Source organism: Phaethon lepturus, unplaced genomic scaffold, assembly GCF_000687285.1.
Source record: "Phaethon lepturus isolate BGI_N335 unplaced genomic scaffold, ASM68728v1 scaffold6807, whole genome shotgun sequence".
NCBI lineage: Eukaryota > Metazoa > Chordata > Aves > Phaethontiformes > Phaethontidae > Phaethon > Phaethon lepturus.
Window position 1 is genome coordinate 26,214 of NW_010552428.1, and position 18,870 is coordinate 45,083.

The following is an 18,870-nucleotide window of genomic DNA, read 5'->3' on the forward strand; positions in this document are numbered from 1 at the left end:
ACATTATATTGGCTTGTTAAGATGACAGAGGTCAGGAACCACAAAAGAGTAAAATCAGTTGAAAAGGTGGGCACCAGTGCTTAGGAGTAAGTCTAAACATTTATTAACAAGGAGGATTTACAGGTACATGTAAATGATTTACAGAGTCATGGACTACAAAGAACTGTCTCTTAGTTAACTAACTGCAACGTAATAAATTGTTGACTAATTTCAACTACTTTTTTCTTGCTGATTTTCTAACCATTGACCATTTGGTCAGGCTTACAGTAGAGTAATCCTTTTTTCTAGTCGCTGAGGCAACAGAGTTGGGCTAAGAGCATATGGGGAAAAGAGTAATTTTATTTTAACATCTTGTCTGATGGAAGTCAAGTTTTGTAATGAGAAATAAAGTTTGTTCTTTTAAAGGACGTATTGTTCTTGAAATACGAGATTTATTCTGTGGCTGACTTGCTGAGAAGAATTAGAACATTGTGCCATCGTAGCACCCAGGCATCACTTCTACGCATTCTAACCTCAGGTTTAATGACACCTGCAGTTGAATGAAAATACTGCCTCCTAGAGATCTGCAGAAGTTTAGGGAGATTAGAGTACATCCACATAAGCATCAAGGGAGAGCTTCTGCAACTGCATTTGATGCTAGAGATGACAAGATCAGATTTTTATGTACAAAATAGGGCTTCTCATTGGAAGGGAAAGTGTGTAGATTTGAATAACCTAAGTCTCCCTGCAGGTCCAATTCAGAATTTTTATAAAAAAGGGCAAAACGCACAACTTAAAATACTCACTTCTCGCAATAACTGACTTGAACTTCTACACAGAATACAGCTTGAAAAAGAAAAGTCTCTCCGACGGGAAACAGAAGTAAAATTTAACACAGTTTTGGGTTTGTGGCGGTTTTTTTTTTTTCCTTTTTTCTTCCCCCAACAGTGCAACTGGTTTAGTTAGCTGCACTATTATTTAGAAAATGGCTGGACAGTACAGATCTCCGCAACAACTGTTCAAGAAATGACAAATAATAACCCAAGGCTCCAGACATCAACACCATCTACCAGCTTTTTGATACCAGCAAATTTCTCCCTGCAGTTTCCAGTCTCAAAGTCCTCCAAAAGAAATTATTAGAAATTTAAAGTACAATCCATTTACTATTTTTGCAAACTTGTGTTTGGATTCATGAGAAGGTATACATGCTTTAAAATGTTAAGTGCTTTCCAGAGAGTGACTTGCATATGCCGAAATAGTACATGCAGCCCAGGAGTAGATTAATACAAATAATATGCCAAAGCATAAATTATATTGATAATAATTTTGTAAAAATTTTAGCTAAGAAGCCTTATAACAGGTATGCACACTTTTCTCTTAATTCAACTAACTTAGAAAAAAGTTCTTTTAAAGAAAAAAGGGTATTAAAAGATACAGTGACAATGTATCAAGGTGACACTGAGCTAGCATGAAAGAAAACAAAGGCAGACTTTCAGCCAACTGGCCTCTTCTTGTCCTATATTTTTCCCACTAGTCAATAAAAATCAATTACTGCTTTACTCATGCCACTTGACACCCACTTGTTCATTGATCTTCTAATCTCATAGCTAGTAACTGATTTTTCTCCAACCTTTTTTTGGATTATCTGAAATTAAACTGCATTCCTACACAGATTATACAACGTGAAGCAGCGAATACCTTCATATAACTGAACAATCCACGGAAAACTTTCCCCATCCATATTTGACCTTTTTGCTAAAAAAAGCTCTAAAAAAGCTAGGTGACAAGTATGATTTCTCAAAAGAAAATCTGTGCAATGACTATAAAAACTACACTTATATTCACAATCTCCTTGTTAAATACAGCCATCACAGCTCAGTTAGTACTTAAAATAATCTCTTTGTGTTATTTATTAATCATTAAAATTAACATATTCATCCATATCAAGAGTTTACTGGGAACTACTGCTGCTACAAAATACTGCCTTTCCTTAGTTTAGAAACTGAAGAAAGCTATCGGTTTTGTATTCTGAGTTTGTAGCCTTTTTTCCCCCCAAGAGTAATATTTCTTTCATAATTGGCCCAACTAAAATGCCTACAAAATCAGTACATACTGACATTAGAGGCGCCTCTTAACGGGGGGGTGGGGGGGTGTCAAGATTCTAGTCAGCATTTTATTGCTCAACTGTGGATGACGAACATATTTACCTTCTCTCTCCCTCTTACCTAATTACCAGCTACTGACAAATACTGAATTCTGCATATATAAGATAAAAAAAAATTGGCCACTGAATTATACTCAGTAGGTTGGCTGCTCTTTTTCAGTGCATATGAAAAATGTAGAGAAAAAGAACACAAGTACCAGAATTTTTCATCTGGGAGATCATAAGATGTCTGAGCAATTTATCTCTCTGGAAAAAACATGCAACAGCTATGGGCTAAATACCGACAAAATCTGGGCATTTCAGTGCATCTTCCTATTCTTACAGGATGTTCCAATGCTACTGATGTCTTTAATTTCTGTGGTTTGTACTGATCCAAAAATAGAAAGATCCACCATGACGGCTCAACTTATTTTGAAGTTTTCTACTGAGAGCCAGTAAAATATGTGAGAGCAGGATGGCATGCCTGAAATGAATTGTACTTCTTGTTGGAATTGCCACAAGCTGCATCATCTATACAGTTTTTAGGTCTTCAAAGCAATTATTACGTAAAACGATGACAACTGTCAAACCTCACAATTTACAGATTTACTATCTTCCAACCCGATGCACCTGACAGAAAGAAGTGAAGCTTCTTAACATCTTAAAGATAAAAGGGACACTTCCTAGGCAACTCCTTGTTTGTGCCTGTGTAACAGCTGAAAATAGTCCTAGGGAACTCACTAATAGCATTCACTGAACTTGTAAGGTGGACCGAGTGCACACAGCAGACGACACCAAGTTGAGTGGTGCGGCTGACATACCTGAGGGATGGGATGCCATCCAGAGGGACCTGGACAAGCTCAAGAATTGGACCCATGCGAACCTCATGAGGTTCAACAAGGCCAAATGCAGGATCCTGCACCTGGGTCAGGGCAATCCCCGCTATCAGTACAGGCTAGGGGATGAAGGGATCAAGAGCAGCCCTGCTGAGAAGGACTTGGGAGCACTGGTGGATGAAAAGCTGGACATGAGCCAGTAATGTGCACTGCAGACCATAAGGTCAGCAGTATCCTGGGCTGCATCAAAAGAAGCGTGGCCAGCAGGTCGAGGGTGATTCTGTCCCTCTACTCAGCTCTGGTGAGACCCCACCCCAATTGTGTCCAGCTCTGAAGCCCTCAGCACAGGAAAGACATGGACCTGTTGGAGCAGGTCCAGAGGAGGCCACAAAAATGATCAGAGGCATGGAACACCTCTCCTGTGAGGACAGGCTGAGAGATTTGGGGTTGTTCAGCCTGGAGATGAGCAGGCTCCAGGGAGACCTTACTGCAGCCTGCCAGTACTTAAAGGGGGCTTGTAAGAAAGATGGGGACACACTTTTTAGCAGGGCCTGTAGTGACAGGACAAGGGGTAATGGTTTTAAACAGAAAAAGGGTAGACAGACTAGCTATGAGGAAGACATTTTTCCCAGTGAGGGTGGTGAAACCCTGGCACAGGTTGTCCAGAGAGGTGGCAGATGCCCCATCCCTGGCAACATTCCAGGTCAGATTGGACGGGGCTCTGAGCAACCTGATCTAGTGGAAGATGTCCCTGCTCATTGCAGGGAGGGTGGACTAGATGGCCTTTAAAGGTCCCTTCCAACCCAAACTATCCTATGATTCTATGTGTCCTAGTATGAAGCATCTCATACACTGGTGGCTTCAGCTAGTTTCTATTTTTGATAAGAAAGCATGTCAGTAATAAAAAGAATATATGAAAGTGGTACTATCCCACACTACTAATATATCTGCATTTATTTAAATTAAATTTGTTTAAAAGCAAGGAATACGTAAAAATACATGCAGTATGTTTATGTTAAAATTATTTCCAATTATAGCTCTCCCAGTGAAATCAAACCTTTCACAATTAGTTTATTGCTTCTGACACTGAAATGATGATTACAATAAACCCTTTAGTAAAATTTTTCAAAACAATCACACTGTTAGTAGCCGTAGTACTTTTTTAACATAAAGCTATTGCAGAACTGCTTTTTTATATACTTTGACTATTTAGAAAGACACCTTGTGTTAAACTTTTATACATGCAGCTAAAACAAAAAAAAGGCTGCAGTGAAGGATTTAGAAACTAAGGCAACACAGAGTGTGAAAGAAAGGATGTATTAAGCAATATAGAAAAGAAGTACAAAGGCTAAATAAGCCTCAAGATAAGAAATTTCTGCAAAACAGGATTTATGCTCTTCCCAAGAAGCTTCCTAACCACTAGAGTACATAAACTTCCATTTGCCTTCTGTCCTTCAGTTCCATGTCTTTTATATTTCTATCTTTCACTGTCAATAGGAAGGAAAAAAAAAAAGGCTCTGCACAGATTTTCAGATTTTTGCTTAAAGGATGCAGAGCAGGCTTTAAATCCCCTTTGGCCAGGAATGTTCTCATCAGCAGGTTATTACAAAACAAAACAAACTTTTATTACGGATATAGCAGTTAGCTGAATGTAATAAATGACTTGGACATCTGAAATTGCAGATAATAAAAAATACAGAAAAAGCATCTAATACGAAAAACTTAATTAAATTTAATTAAAATTAATTGGCAAAATTTCTCTATGAAACTGCAGGCTAAGGAAGTGGGAATATAATGTATTTTTTCCTTGTGAAGAACTGTCCATTTTCCTATTTACTTCTTGATGTCCTAAATAAGTTCTTAGATACAATTTCAGCACAAAATGAGAAGATTGTTAAACAGACTTAGAATAATAGAGAATGCCATATTCAGAAAAATCATGACTACATGTGATACTCTTTTTTTGTAGAAGACTCATAGCCTGAATTATTTGAATAGATACAAACTAATACCTTTCAGAATTTTACAGTAATATATTACCTGTGCTTATTACTATTGCAGACACCAAACTCACTGCTCTCTACTCTAAAAACATACATCATAACACTCAGAACATTCAAGTATCATCAAAAGTAGAAACTGAGAATTAAGAAAAAAATACAGGAATTATTAAAAGTATTTTAAGAAAAATCCTCTAATCTTTCTTAAGGAAAAAAAAAAAAGAAAAAGAAGTTGTCCAGTGTAAGTGAACTTTCTATTTTCTTACACATCTTAGAATGCCAAGCCATTAAGCTGGTATCTATTTAATACATATTTTGTTGCTTATAAAGTCTTAAGATAAAATAATCACTAGTGCTCTGAAGTACACTGATTGCTTCATCCTGCAGTCAATACTGAAGAAATCAGAACTTGGATGCAGGCAGTAAAAAAATCCTACAGAATTTTTTCTTATAACATAGCATACTACAAGTATATAAAACCAGTCTTCTTACTGAATTTCTACAAAATTCTAAACCAAATTTAAGATTTCCATCTTCATCTTTCCCACTATGGAAGCGTTCAATTTTCAGTGAGGTACTTAGGATGTACTGAGATGAAGACTGTAGTTATTGCTATGTCTCTGTCAAAACAAAACAGTAAGAGAAAGGACTTACTGTACAAGAGGCAAAGCTTCTTTCTAAGTTGCTCCAACATTATGAAGCAAACTGAGGCCAATGAGAAGCCTCCCACCTCCTGCTACAAGCACAAGGTGTGCTGCTTTGGCCTTAACTTTCATACATCTTTAAAACACAATATACCAACTACAGCAAGATGTTTCTCCTCCCAAGACGAGAAGACCAGAGCAATGAACAGGTGGCAGCATATGCCTAATGCACTACAGAAATAGATATAGTGGCAGAAACTGCAGGAGGAGCAAAGTCAGTTCTCCTAAATAAATGAGAAACAGGTACGAACCATATTAAAGAATTTTTAGCATGTTTATCTTGTTGCAAAAAAAAAAAAACACAACAAAAAAACAACCCACCAAAAAAACCTTCCAGTCCTTCCAAGGTATCTGCAGCTGTCCTCTGCACCCTTTCTACACTTTTTAACTATTACATAAACCATACTCCAGAACAGTATACTGCAAAGGTGCTACCTTAGCCACATAATAAGAAAATAATTTTACTTCCTTATAATCACTATTTTCCCTGTTTACAGCACTCCAGAGCTCTCTGACTTCTAAATTACTTCAGCAGGTGCAAATCCACTAGACACATGTACATTCTCTGTTTTCATCTGATTTACTCTTTCCATAGGGACGATGCAGTTTTGCTACTAATTTGAACAAACTGAAGGCCAATCTTAAGCAAGTCTGTAGCTACAGGGAAAGCCAAATCATCTTGCTCGCCCTACCGTCTCTCCAAAAAGGATTCATCATCCACAGCTACGTAGCTGCTAGGTGTTTACAAAGGAACTCAGGTCAGGGGCTGGGTGGAGAGCAGGACCACCCATTTTCACGGTAACTGCAGGTAAGATTTACTTAAATCAGCTTGGAAAAATCAGGGATAACTTTGCCTGTTTAAAAATTAAGTTTCATAAAAGTCTTGAGAGCAATAGCAAGTTACAGTGTAAATGTTTCTGGGCTCCTCAAGTCAGTTTCCATCCCCATGCTATCATTCCCTCAGTTGTGTCAGCATAACAGTCTGGATAAAATACCTGAACAAAAGCAGAGATCTGGCTTTTAAAGCAAAATACCAAACCCAAACCAGCAAACTCTTCCCATCTTTTTATTACTATTACAGATTTAAGCTGTAGTTTCACTGTGGAGGTAGGAATGAGCAATGGAAAATAGGAATGCTTTAGGCTGCTATTTCTGTTGTAAATTTAATCTTACGAAACCACTGCTTAATTTTACCTAGGTTCCTATTTCAGCTATTAGTACAGTGCATTAAATACTGTAACATGCTTCAGTTATTCATACTTTCCTTTCACAATCTTTGTTATTTTCCTAGCTTTTAAGCGGCATGCTACATGATCTGTTAATTACACAGATGACAGACAGGGTAGTGTTTAATCTAATTTAGCCCTCTAACACTTACTGTCAGTGTTCAGTGGTCTACTATCAAAGGACTCTTCTTACTACAGGAGCAAAAAAACTTTATGCAGACAGAAGATTCTCCTTATTGCTAATTATGACTCCAACAACTTAACTGTTAGTACGAAGAAAAAATTAAATCTAAGAAAAATTTTTTAGGTCATTCTGTGGTACAGAAACCACTACTACTTATAATATTCTCAGGGTATGTTTGGGAATTTTGTAATGCAAAAAATATGGGTTTTAAAATGGGTTTTATTTTGTTATGCAAATATATTACTATGCACTTGAAGATAAAAAGTAGAATGTGAAAAGATCACAATTATTTTTTATATTTGTGGCATACCACAGACAGAAATTAACTTCTAGTTTCCAAATAAATGTTAAAAAACATAAGCATGTTTATTGTAAATTGTTTAGAATGTTCTTACCTTTTTAAAACGAAACATAGGACACACTTTGAAGGTGTATTTGTAAATGAATATGAAGTTACTTCGACTTATAATAAACTTACCTGTGAGCTGGAATTCTACGATCACCAGCAACTAACACAACATCACATAGCTGTTTGTGTCTAAGATAATTCTCCATCTTTTTAAAAGTTTGTTCAGCGTGGTTGAGAGCCTGAAAAAATTCATCTGAGGTACAGGGCTCCATAGTTTGACAAGATGATAAGGTATGACTGCTGTTGGAGGTTCTGCTGAAGACAATAACAAAAACTTTAGTTCACACAATATCAAGATGCAGCAATTCTATCTACAGATGATAAAATAAAAACCACATGTGATTTTAAAATTGACATACATGATTTGCTTTAATATATATTCCCTTGCTATTTTATTTCTCTTCATATTCATACTTTCTCTCTTCCTACAAACCTAAATCTAAATCATGAAAAAGGTACAATCATTTAATGTTGTACTCTTCGACTAACACACACACAAAGATCAGTCCAGTAATCCTATCTACGGCGTTGTCAGATGGTTAAGGAAGAACAGACATCTACCAAGACCCTGCAAACTGAAAAAGCAATAGGATGCAATAAGGAATCAAACCTCTTCCTGCCACATATGTTGAAGCCTTAGCCTAAGGTGGCTAGAACAAAATTCAGCATATATGGAGCCAGTAAAAGACTGTGGGCATGCGGGGTGGCGGGGGGGAACCATCAAGAAACACATCAATATACCATCACTCCTACTGCATGAAGCCTTACGTGTCTGAAATGAGATCTAGCATAGTAGAAGGCAACACAGGGGAAAAGCAAGGGTAGATGGGGAGAAAAAGTATTCCTGTCCATATACACAGCAGCTTGGGAGAAAAGAGGAACAGAGAAAACGTAAAAGGAATGCAAGGGTCTAGGATATAAACAAGATTAACCCTAGTTATGTACACTGAAAGAAGCACTTTTTCTTGCTCACAGTTCTTTGACTGGTACTTACTTTTCCACAATGCAGGCAACTTAGAAAATGCTCTGGACCTACCATAATATTTGGAAGGACATGGATTCACAAGATCTGCATCCAGACCCCTGCTTTCACAAAGATGTCATAAACTCAGGCAGCATGCTCAGGGCTAAATCTACCAAAAGACTTAGCTCAGTCCTTAGCCTAGGGTATTCATTTCAAGACAGAGCTCCTCAAAATCAAAGTCTAAATTTTCAGCACGAAATGTTCTGTACAGGTTTGTTGGGTTTTTTTCCCCCCATGTGCCCAGATAGCTAAAAAGGCCAAAAAATTTGGCACTTAATTCAAACTTAAATCTAGTAATGGATCAGAAATGAGATACTATCTTAAATGTGCTCTCTTAAGCTGTGGTTAACCATTTCCTTAAACTGTCTCAACAACTTCTCACCCCTTGTAAGTCACTTGTTCCACTCCACCACTGGCCCTCTGACAAGCTGGAACAAGTATTCTTTGTGGCCATTTTGGAAACTGAATCAAGGAACTCACATGTGAGAAATGTAACCTTAAAAAACATTATATTGGCAAAACTGGTGGCATTCTCACAGTGAATGAGCAAGAAGTACTCAGGGAAAGCAATTCTTAAATCAGCAACCCTGAAAAGGAACAGAAGTGGAAAGAACAGGGTGCTGGTCAACAAGAAAATGCTTAGGAAATTATTGTTCTCTATCACAATTTATCATATCCTCAGTAATGTTGATACAGGTTAGGGTTTTTTTTGATTGAACCATATTTTAACTCAGATTCCTCAAAATAATCCCATAATAATGATTTTAAAAAATTACATCATTATCAGGGATTTGGTTTACATTACAACCTCACAAAGAGTTGTGCAGATAGAACTGAACAAACTAGTATGGAGAAGGAAAAAAACTTTGTAAGCCAGCACTTTGGTGGACCACACCCTCACTAGAGCTATTGCCAGCCCCAAGACCACATAGATGTACATTCCGCACAGAACTCAGTGCCAGTCACCACCCTTGCTCAGCAAGAAAAAATAACTGCGGTGGTGTCTCTTTTACACTACCCACGATAAAGCACTTACTCAGGACATAAGAGCCAAGCTTAATTCTTCCCCGCACCTGAAGAAGTTCAACCCTATACCTGTCCTCTAGCCAGTAGTTTACAAACCATTTTCCATAAGGAAGGAAAAGGAGAAGGAAAGAAAGATTAAGCTTCAGTGGTCCATAAAGAGAACATGAAAGACAGTCTAATAGTTAAGGTACTTGCAAAAAAAGGAAAGATAGAGCTTCAAGGGCTGTTACCCAATGACTGGTTATGAAAAAAATCAAATCTTCCTTCCCCAACTGTTTTACAAAACTGTTTCCCAGTTCAGTTTGCCACAGCCGTGACAGCTTGGGAAAATACACAAGCAAGGAAAGAACAGAAGTAGGGAAGGACCTGCTTTTCTCTCTCCCAGAAGTAGTACTGAAAAGCCTCCCAGAATTCTTGGCCTACACCCCTTCCACCTAAAGAAAGGAAACCTGGGTACCCAACACTGACCTGTGAATCCCATGCTTAGAGCAAACACCTAGCCACGAGGTCCTGCAGCCCCGAGTATCAAGGCGGCTCTGTTCCCTCTGGATTTGGCTCTCAACTCAAATTTGTCTTTAAGTGTAGTATGACTCTCCTCTCCCATAGGCTAAAGGTATTGCTACTTCTGCACACCTCACACATACTACTAACAAAATGACACTGAAGATTGACACTGTCAGCACACAAGGTAAATGCATCAAAGAACCCTTTCTGCATATTCCTTTAAGATTAAGACAGTATTTTTAATACTCTTAACAATATTTCCACTTAAGGTATCTTAGAACATTAGTCAGTAAGGTTTCCTTTCTGTATTCTTAAACTTCAATCACACTTTTCTTGGTCTTTCTTTTCTTTCCATATTTCTGTCAAAAAGAACCTATCTAGCACTGACCAATTTTTATTAAATATGGTACAATTTCAGGATGATTGTAAAAATATAAGTTACTCTAACAACAAGGTGTTTCCCATGCTAGCTACTCATTTTAATACCCTGGTGACAAACATTCATATACTAAAGATGCTAGCTTTCTTCAACTTCTCTAATAAAGAATTTATTTAAGAGTATGCTTTTTGAAATCAAAATTATGTATGTCATGCTACAAAACCATTCATTTTTAAAGGATTTTATTTCTTGAAGTAGGATGTTTGGAATAAGGCGCTCTGCCCAATGTAACAGTTCATTACAAAGCAATGAAGCAATTAACTGGGCTAGTAAAGTGCGGATAGTTGAGTTTCAAAAGTAAAAGCATATAAGGTGATGATGACTGGAGAGCTGAATTCACACCTCTCCTTCTGCTGTTGTTTCAGGCTTCATTGTAGTAGCTTAAACAAAGCCACAGCACAGTTTTAGATCTAAAAACAAACCAAACTGTAACATACACAAGCCTTCTTTCCTCCCACTTTTACTAAACTCTTCTCTCCAAAGCAAGCCGTCAGTTGTTTTTCAAACTTTACGGGGTAGAAGCACAATCTGTTCCTATTAACAAGATTTGTTATTTTAATTATATTAAAGCACTGAGATTAATTTTAAAGGAAGAGTTACAATGGTTATTTTATAGCAATCACACATATTAGTTAGCAATCTATGAATTCCAGTAAGTATTAACCTTGGCCGTAACAAAGATTGCAAAACTTTTTTCAAGCATTTTACTTTATGCATTTTGAATTATTTTTAGGAAGACATCTTTTGAATTAAATTTCTCCATGTTTGTCCTTGAAATAAAAGTGAAGCAAGAAAGACTTCATTATGACTAAGAAAAAAATCAAATATACATTTTAAACTATTCATTCTGAAACACAGAGGAACAAAATCCAAAATTTAAAATTAATTTTTAAATATTTTTCTGAAAAATTGCATAAAATTGTCTGAAAAAATTATCTCTGAAAATTATGCATAAATTTACTCATATTTAGAATTTTTCTATTGTCACGATCAGTTCACCTAATTTAGCTGTAACCTCATCTGTACTTCTAAAAAAGATCAACTTCTCTACAAGATAATATGAAATCTTATGAATCTGCAAAAATGTAGTTTTACTGCAAGAGAAAGAGTGATGCGGTTAGATCAAGAGCACGTAGTACAGATGCTGAGCTTATATATAAGTACCACCTTGTCTCTTCTAACCTTTTGCAGCAAGACAGCTTATTTCCTTGCATTAAAAAAAATCCCATTTCTTTTGACAGAAGCAACATGTTGAAGCGCAGCTGGTTACTCGAGCCTTGATTGAACAAAGGAGTCGTACAGCATTACAACAGGATTTCTATCTGCAAAATCTTGATGGAGAAAATACCCCAAATACACTGCTACATTCTACTCAACTGGCTGGTTCAAAAGAATCAACAAATGAAGCCTGGTTGTCAAAAGGTTTCTACGCTCTGTCTCCTTTTCCCACTCCATCTACCACCTGAAGCCCAGCTCTTCTCCTTTCCCCTCCATTCCTTAAGGCATTGCCGCACTAGGCAAGAGACAGCAAATAATGTGACTAACGGGAAGCTGTGCCGCACAGCCAGCTTTGCAGCAGATGAATTCTGCCCTTTCTCAGTGAAGGCAATAAGCTGGGTTTCTCTCCATTAATTAGCTGCCATTTGCAAGGAGTGACATTATCTTTCAGACTTTTGCCTACCCTCACATTAAGATGAAAATGGCCCATGGGTTTTAAAGCTACCAGGGAAATGGCAGAAGGACTATACACCAAACCAAGTGGCTTTCATAGATACACTGAAAACGGTGCAATACGGAAATTGGAACAAGAATAACCTGTGCATAGAATTGGCTTAAATTCTGTTTTACACGTGTTTCTCTAACACAAACTGGGTGCACATGAAAGCATTAGAAGTAGTAAACACTGGCAAAACTGTAGAGATGGGAAAAAACACACATTTTTCTCCTCACTACTGTTTCTCGGAAAATTAAGTAACTGACATCAACATTTTAAACCTGAATTCATGCATAAAGAATACTACCTTTATAAATATGACATGTAAATAAACAGAAATCAACAAACCAATATAGACATCTCAACATACACAGATATTAAAAAAAGTAAGTATCATGACATTTCAAAGAAGAAAAATAGTAAAAATACTAGTTTTATTCACACCTCAGAAAGGTTCAAACTAATAAAAGAGGTTTAGAGATAAGTGATGAAAATGGCTAAGCATGTGCAGGAAGATGGGCACGACTGCCTTGTGTTGAGACAATAAAAGAAAGAAAAATAATGCATAGTACCTCTGGCTATAAATTGCATGCTCCTGTTTACATTCCTGTAATGCAAACCCAAGAATAATATCAATGAAATCAAAAGGAAATGTTTAACTGTTCAAAGCAGAACTCTGCAATCATAACTGAAGCATATGGTCTTTACTCTAGCAAATCACCAATAAGCTAAAAGTTTCACTGCCGTTCAAAACCAGGGAAGGCATTTATTCCCTTACTAGAACAGACAAATCTCCAGTGGCTGGACTTCCTAAATTAAAAAAAAAAAAAAAAAAAATTTAAAAAAAAATCATCTTATGCAGACAAAAGGAAAAGGTAAGCTAACTGTCTACTTTGAGACAGGACACTGCATTTGCTATACTGCATAACAAATCCATGATCTCAAGGTATTTTTTGGATAATAATATAATTAGAAGATCTGTTGCAATTTCAAGTCACCTTTAGGCTGGTCAATTGTTTAGGTCATACACATTAGAGAAGAGAGAGTATGTCTCCCCTTGGACAAAGAGGATACATATTAAGATGTATCTTTTGCATTTTCAAACAAATCTTAATTTTGCAACTTTCTTGCTGTATTAAGGTGGCTTTGTGCATTGCAGTTTTTACATACAATGTTTCAAAACAGTCCTAAAAATATTTTTTCAGCAGTTTGGTCATTTACATGGCTGTCTTCCAGCTAACGGACATTTTATTGCATACGGAGACCAGAACACAACTTACGCCAGCTTCCATGATTTTGTTATATACATTATACTTTGTATGGAGTAAAATATTCCCTTTTTCAAAGTTAGTAAGACAAGAGCCTCAGCTGCAGAGAACAGAGATTGTAGAAAAGAACGATGCTGAAAGGATTCTTGGAAAAAGCAAGCAATGGTAAAAATCAGGACTCTCTTCCAAAGGCTGGGAAGAGCACAAATAAAAGGAGGAAGCCACAGAAGGTAACAACAAAAACTGCTAAGAATCCATAGTGTATCATAATTCAAGGTAAGAAACGACAACGGGAAGAGGACAAAAGTGACTCTGGAGAGACTGAAGAGCACAGTAAAGCTATACATGCATGTGAATTTCAGGACTAGTGATTTACTCTATGCTAAAGACAAGAACTGCAGCAATCGCCAGAACTTGCAATCTTGCAGTCAGAAGGCACAGGTTCAAGCAAGCACAAATACATGTGCATTAACGTTAATTGAGCTGGCATGAGTAACAACAGACATGAGAAGCTGGAGCACAGACTCCAGCGTTACCTATGCTAGTCCAACAAAGACATGTATACACAGCCTGCTAGGCCAATACTACTGCATCTTTACTTGTTTCCAATTTTGATAAGAAATAATGCAGGTATGTTTCATTGCAGCTAGACCTTTGATTATAGCACTGATGTTTCTTGTCTTACTTCTAAGACATGGCTTGGATTTAGTGCAGTGAATTCATTTACCCACACAAACATCACTGGTAACATGCATTGTCTGGAAAACAAACTACTTAGACTACCTCATGATACATCTACGTTGCAGTGTGATCGAGAAGTGCAGTAGTACAAAGCCATACCTGACCGAGCTGAAAAAATATGATCGCCTTGCATGGAAGCCCATTCCATTCAAATCAATAGCTGGAATCCCCTGTGGCTTTGTGAAGTCCATGCTGAAGCCTCTTGTTACCTTATCTTCATTACAACATCTACCGTTCAAGCTTATGAGATTAAATCTGCCTCATATATGCTATGTAATTGTGCTGCACTAACACTTTTCAAATGTGCATAGACATAACCCAAGTGAAGATGTAATAGGCACAGTAGAAAATTAAAGAATTTTAGCAGTAGCATGGAAGAAAAGAAACTAGAGATTCTCCCCTGTAAAACAACTTGTCTTTCAATAACGAAATTTCTTATTTTTGCCTAATTCATGTATATATCTAGCGAAAAATGCTCTTTTTATAGTTTTTCAGTTAATTTCAAGCATCATACTATCATCATGCCATAATTAGGGAATCTATCAACTGTCCTCACTTGACAGTTTGCATTATTTTGTGATAGGAGATACACAGAAAAACACAGCACAATTGGAGGTCTTAACAAATTTACAAGCCTCAAAGGTCAGTAACACTGAGGTCAAAGAAAAGATGTATCAAAGGTTTCTGTAGATTGAAAACTGTTGCAGGGGAGGCAGACTTGGACTGGAAATTATAACATGCTAACTCCAAGACTGTTCATACAGAGCAAGACTGCAGAGTAGCTACCACCCGGTACATTCAGATCTTGTCTTAAAATGCATTACAGACTTCTTACTAAACTGCTCGAGGTTAGGACACAACTGATGAATTCTGAAATACTATTTGTGTTTAATGTTCAAATATAAATACACATTTTATATCATATTTCAATACATTTCCATACTTAAATCTACAGTAAAATAATTCAAATATTTTAATGCATGCCTGAGTGAAATAAACCAGATACAATACTCTGCATACTAGGTATGCTCTAGGTATTTTTAGCTTGATATCCACTGTGCCTTCAAGGTCTGTGGACCACTGCTAAGGCACCCACAAAAAGTTAAGAACAACAAATCTATTGCTAATAGTCTTAAATTTGCTATACAAGAGTCTGCACAGCTGTTGGAAAATTCTATAAAGCATACAAATCCAAAATGATGACCATCACCTCAGGAATGTAGGAGAGTTAACAAACCACAGCATTAGAGGAAATCTAGGAGACAAAAAACAGCAAAAGAATTCAAAACTCACTGGCCCAGTAAACAATCATTCAGGTTAATGCTGGTTACAAACAATACGTAAGAGTATGATGTGAACAGCATTATAGCTGACTAGCTCTGATCCCTCAATCTGGATGATCTGTTTGTATCTCAGATGCAGCTTTTGGAAAAAATCTGGTACTAGGAATTTGCTTATCCTTCATGCCGCCAAGCTCTGTACTAATAACAAATGAATTCTACAGTAGCTCTCGTCTGAATCACGTAATGATCTAAAGCTTTGGTAATGACAAAGACCTGATCTAAATGCTTTTCTACCTGCACTGTATGACATGGCAAAGAGGAAGGATGATTGATACACACAAAGCAGTAGAGCTGCTGCTGTCAATTCATGCTTTTAGGGCTTGTTAACTGGGTAGTAAGTTACAGAGGAGCGAAGAAGTAAGACCATAGCTTCTACAAAAAGTTTAAAAGAAAAGGATTTTTTCATACACACAATTTGTTTCTAATGGAGATAACAGGGTTTTCATATGGGGAAAAAAGCCCTTTGAAAACTGCATAGGTGAAAGCGTTGTTTTATTTTTTTTCCTCAAGTCAGTAGATAAGAAGCTATAATTTAGACTAATTTTTTAAAAGACCACTTAAATTCTTAACATCAGATAAAAATCCAGCTGTTAGGCAGATTTATGTAGTCTGCCCAACAATTTACACATTCTTAACAAAGGGAGTGAACAAAACATGGTTTAAGTACAGTCTCCCCATGAGACTAAGGATACTGGTAACAATACAAAGCAAGCTCTTACATTAGCATTGGTTACATATTAAATTGTACCAACACTCAAAATTTACCTAAAATAAGTATTTTAAAGCATGAAAGTAAAACACTAGCAAGAATTACAAGACAATAAAGGAATTGCAAATAACTCTAGATGCTATATATGATTAAACACATAATTAAACATACTTCAACTTTACTAAGTTCAAATCCTATGTGCATCTGTAGAATACAACTCTGTCTAAAAAACAAACAAAACCCCCCAAAACCAAAACACTCCCAATGCTATATAGGCTTCTCACATGCCCTAAATAAGTACCTACAGTTCTCCAATTCTGCAAAGTAACAAATTAGTTTTGTCACACGTGAATTTTTCTCCTACAATTAAGAACAGATTTGTAGTAGTTTCAATCTACACACTATCTCTTAAAATTCCATTTTTTTCTACAGTGATTGCCTTGCTATGGTGAGAATATCCTATTTGGGGTAATGATGTACATACAAATTTCACATCTCAAGTAGGTGGTGTTGAAATGGAAGGTGATTTACACCTATACCATATATATTATCCAGTGACACAGCTATTTAAAAATTCATACCTGAATATAATTCAAAATAGGACCTCTTCAGAGATATGTTATTTATAGTATATAGCTGTTGCAGCATAGTAAGACTGCTGTAATGAAGCATCAGTACACAAGATTTCCCTTCCCTGTAATTCTCGTACTTTTGCCATTCAGTGATAAAAACAAATACACTGTATTGACGCCTAAGCATTTTTACCCTCCTCATTTCCTTGAATCTTTAAAGCTTATATAAACCGTAAATAGTTAGTGTTTACATTATGGACTACTTTGCCATTGCACTAAATGAATTCTTCTCCCAGGGAATGCGAAACACTAAAACTGCTATAACTAGACTGATCTGTCCTTAATAGGCTTTATTAAACAGTGTACCCTTTTAAATAGCCATACTTTCTGAAATGCCGTATCATCGCAAAATTATCTTAAAAGCAAGAAAGCAAACATAACATTTACTTGAAATAGCTAACTGTTATGCACTACATGCACTATAAACCAGGAAAAATACTTCTAGTGAAGAATGGCTGATATGCAGTAAAAGGAAATAAAAGAATTAAACTGATACTTACCAAGAAAGATTATTAATTTCCCTAATTTACAACTGGTCAACACCTTTCATTTAAGAGCAAATTTTACAGTTTCATCTTTAGCAATGATATGTAAGAGAAGAACAACAAAACATCTTTATAGATACAATAAACCCGTTTTTTTTCTTTTCAAGCCAGATACATAGTTTAAGACACCTGGACAGATAACTGCAATCACTTTAAAGCACAAACTGGTTGGCTTTCAGTAGATGAAATATTTTTTTTTCCTTCAAGTTGCATATGCATAAGGTGAAAAAAAAACAACTCTGTTTTACAGTCTTAATTATTTTTTACACTTTCATCTCCCTCATCGATAGAAACTTGTGGAAACATCTGATAAGAGTCACAAGAAGCTTACATTTTCATAGTTTTCTCCTAACTGGCATGGGACTAATTCTTAGCATAACTAAACAATCAGTGTCACTTCAAAATAATTTAGAAAGCATCCTGTAACATTACCATGTAGTGGAAGTACCTTATTTAAGCAGCATGTGCTTGGTATACATATGCACTATTACAAGTGAGTATATTTGCACTTTATTTATCCACATTGACTAAAAGTTGTCTTTTAACAAGGTCCTAGTAAACACACAGAACCCTGATTATAAATCATTTTCTGTTTCTGATGTACAGCAGCAGCTAGCTTTCTGAAGCATTTAATCTAAAATAAAGGCTAGCCTATATATGCATGATGTCTGTAAACATGAAACGAAAACACATTTCTCACAATAGGAAAGTAATAATTAACCTGCATGAACTGCTGTCCGATTCATTTTCTTCTTCACTTGCTCTATCATCTGTTTCTTGTCTGTCAAGCCAACGTGCACCTCCAGAGTCTTCTGCTGAGAATTCAAATGTAGGGATTTCTGAGGTGGATGCCATTGGCCAAGGAGGTGAATTCTGGAAATCCTGTTGGCTGGACCTTCTGTAACCAACTGATGTTAAAGGCAGGTTACCTGCTTCTAAAAACTTTGTGCCACCAGTTGTTACCTTTTGTCCTCTATTCCAGAAGTCTCCCTGGTGGTTTTCAATTGCAGAGTTAGGGGCTGACGCCTGATGACCAAACCACCTCCATCTGATTTTTAAAATCTGCTTCACGTCAAACTCTTTACGAGAACCAGACATCCTTAGTGAAAGCCAGTGATCGTCTAGGCAACAGGGTAAGAAGCAGCACGCATAAAAGAAGATTTGTGCACCCAACCAAGACAAGAGAAACACATGCTCTGCCTGTCTGTGGCAAGCAGATTTTCTACAGAGGGAGCAGAGAAAGCACTGCAATCACATAAAAAAGGCTTCTTTAACGGTATGTCACTTGAATATAAACAGAAGGCAACAGACGGTGAAAAATCCTGAGAGAAAAAGAGGAGGTGAAACAATCACCTCAATCAGGAAAAATGCTAATCAGTTTACCCTAAAAGCTCCAAGGCTGTGTCTGTTGCTCTCCTCTGACCATTAGCTTTCAAAAACACCA

The 18,870-nt window shown here is 36.7% G+C and overlaps 1 protein-coding gene across 3 annotated transcripts in view; it reads right to left on the bottom strand.

Moving 5' to 3' along the window:
• The window catches only part of KLHL5 (kelch-like family member 5), a 43,316-nt gene extending 24,710 nt beyond the window's left edge, over positions 1-18,606 (bottom strand). The window contains exons 1-2 of one of the 3 annotated variants that reach the window (XM_010291205.1): positions 18,148-18,606; positions 7,551-7,733 (exon numbers count right to left, since the gene is read on the bottom strand). In XM_010291205.1, coding sequence (XP_010289507.1) covers positions 7,551-7,733; positions 18,148-18,524 — 560 coding nt within the window. In that variant the 5' untranslated portion in view covers positions 18,525-18,606. Of the gene's footprint in view, positions 1-7,550; positions 7,737-18,147 lie in introns of all 3 variants that reach the window. The other 2 variants (XM_010291204.1, XM_010291206.1) reach the window with 2 other exon arrangements.
• Positions 18,607-18,870: the final 264 nt, after the last annotated feature.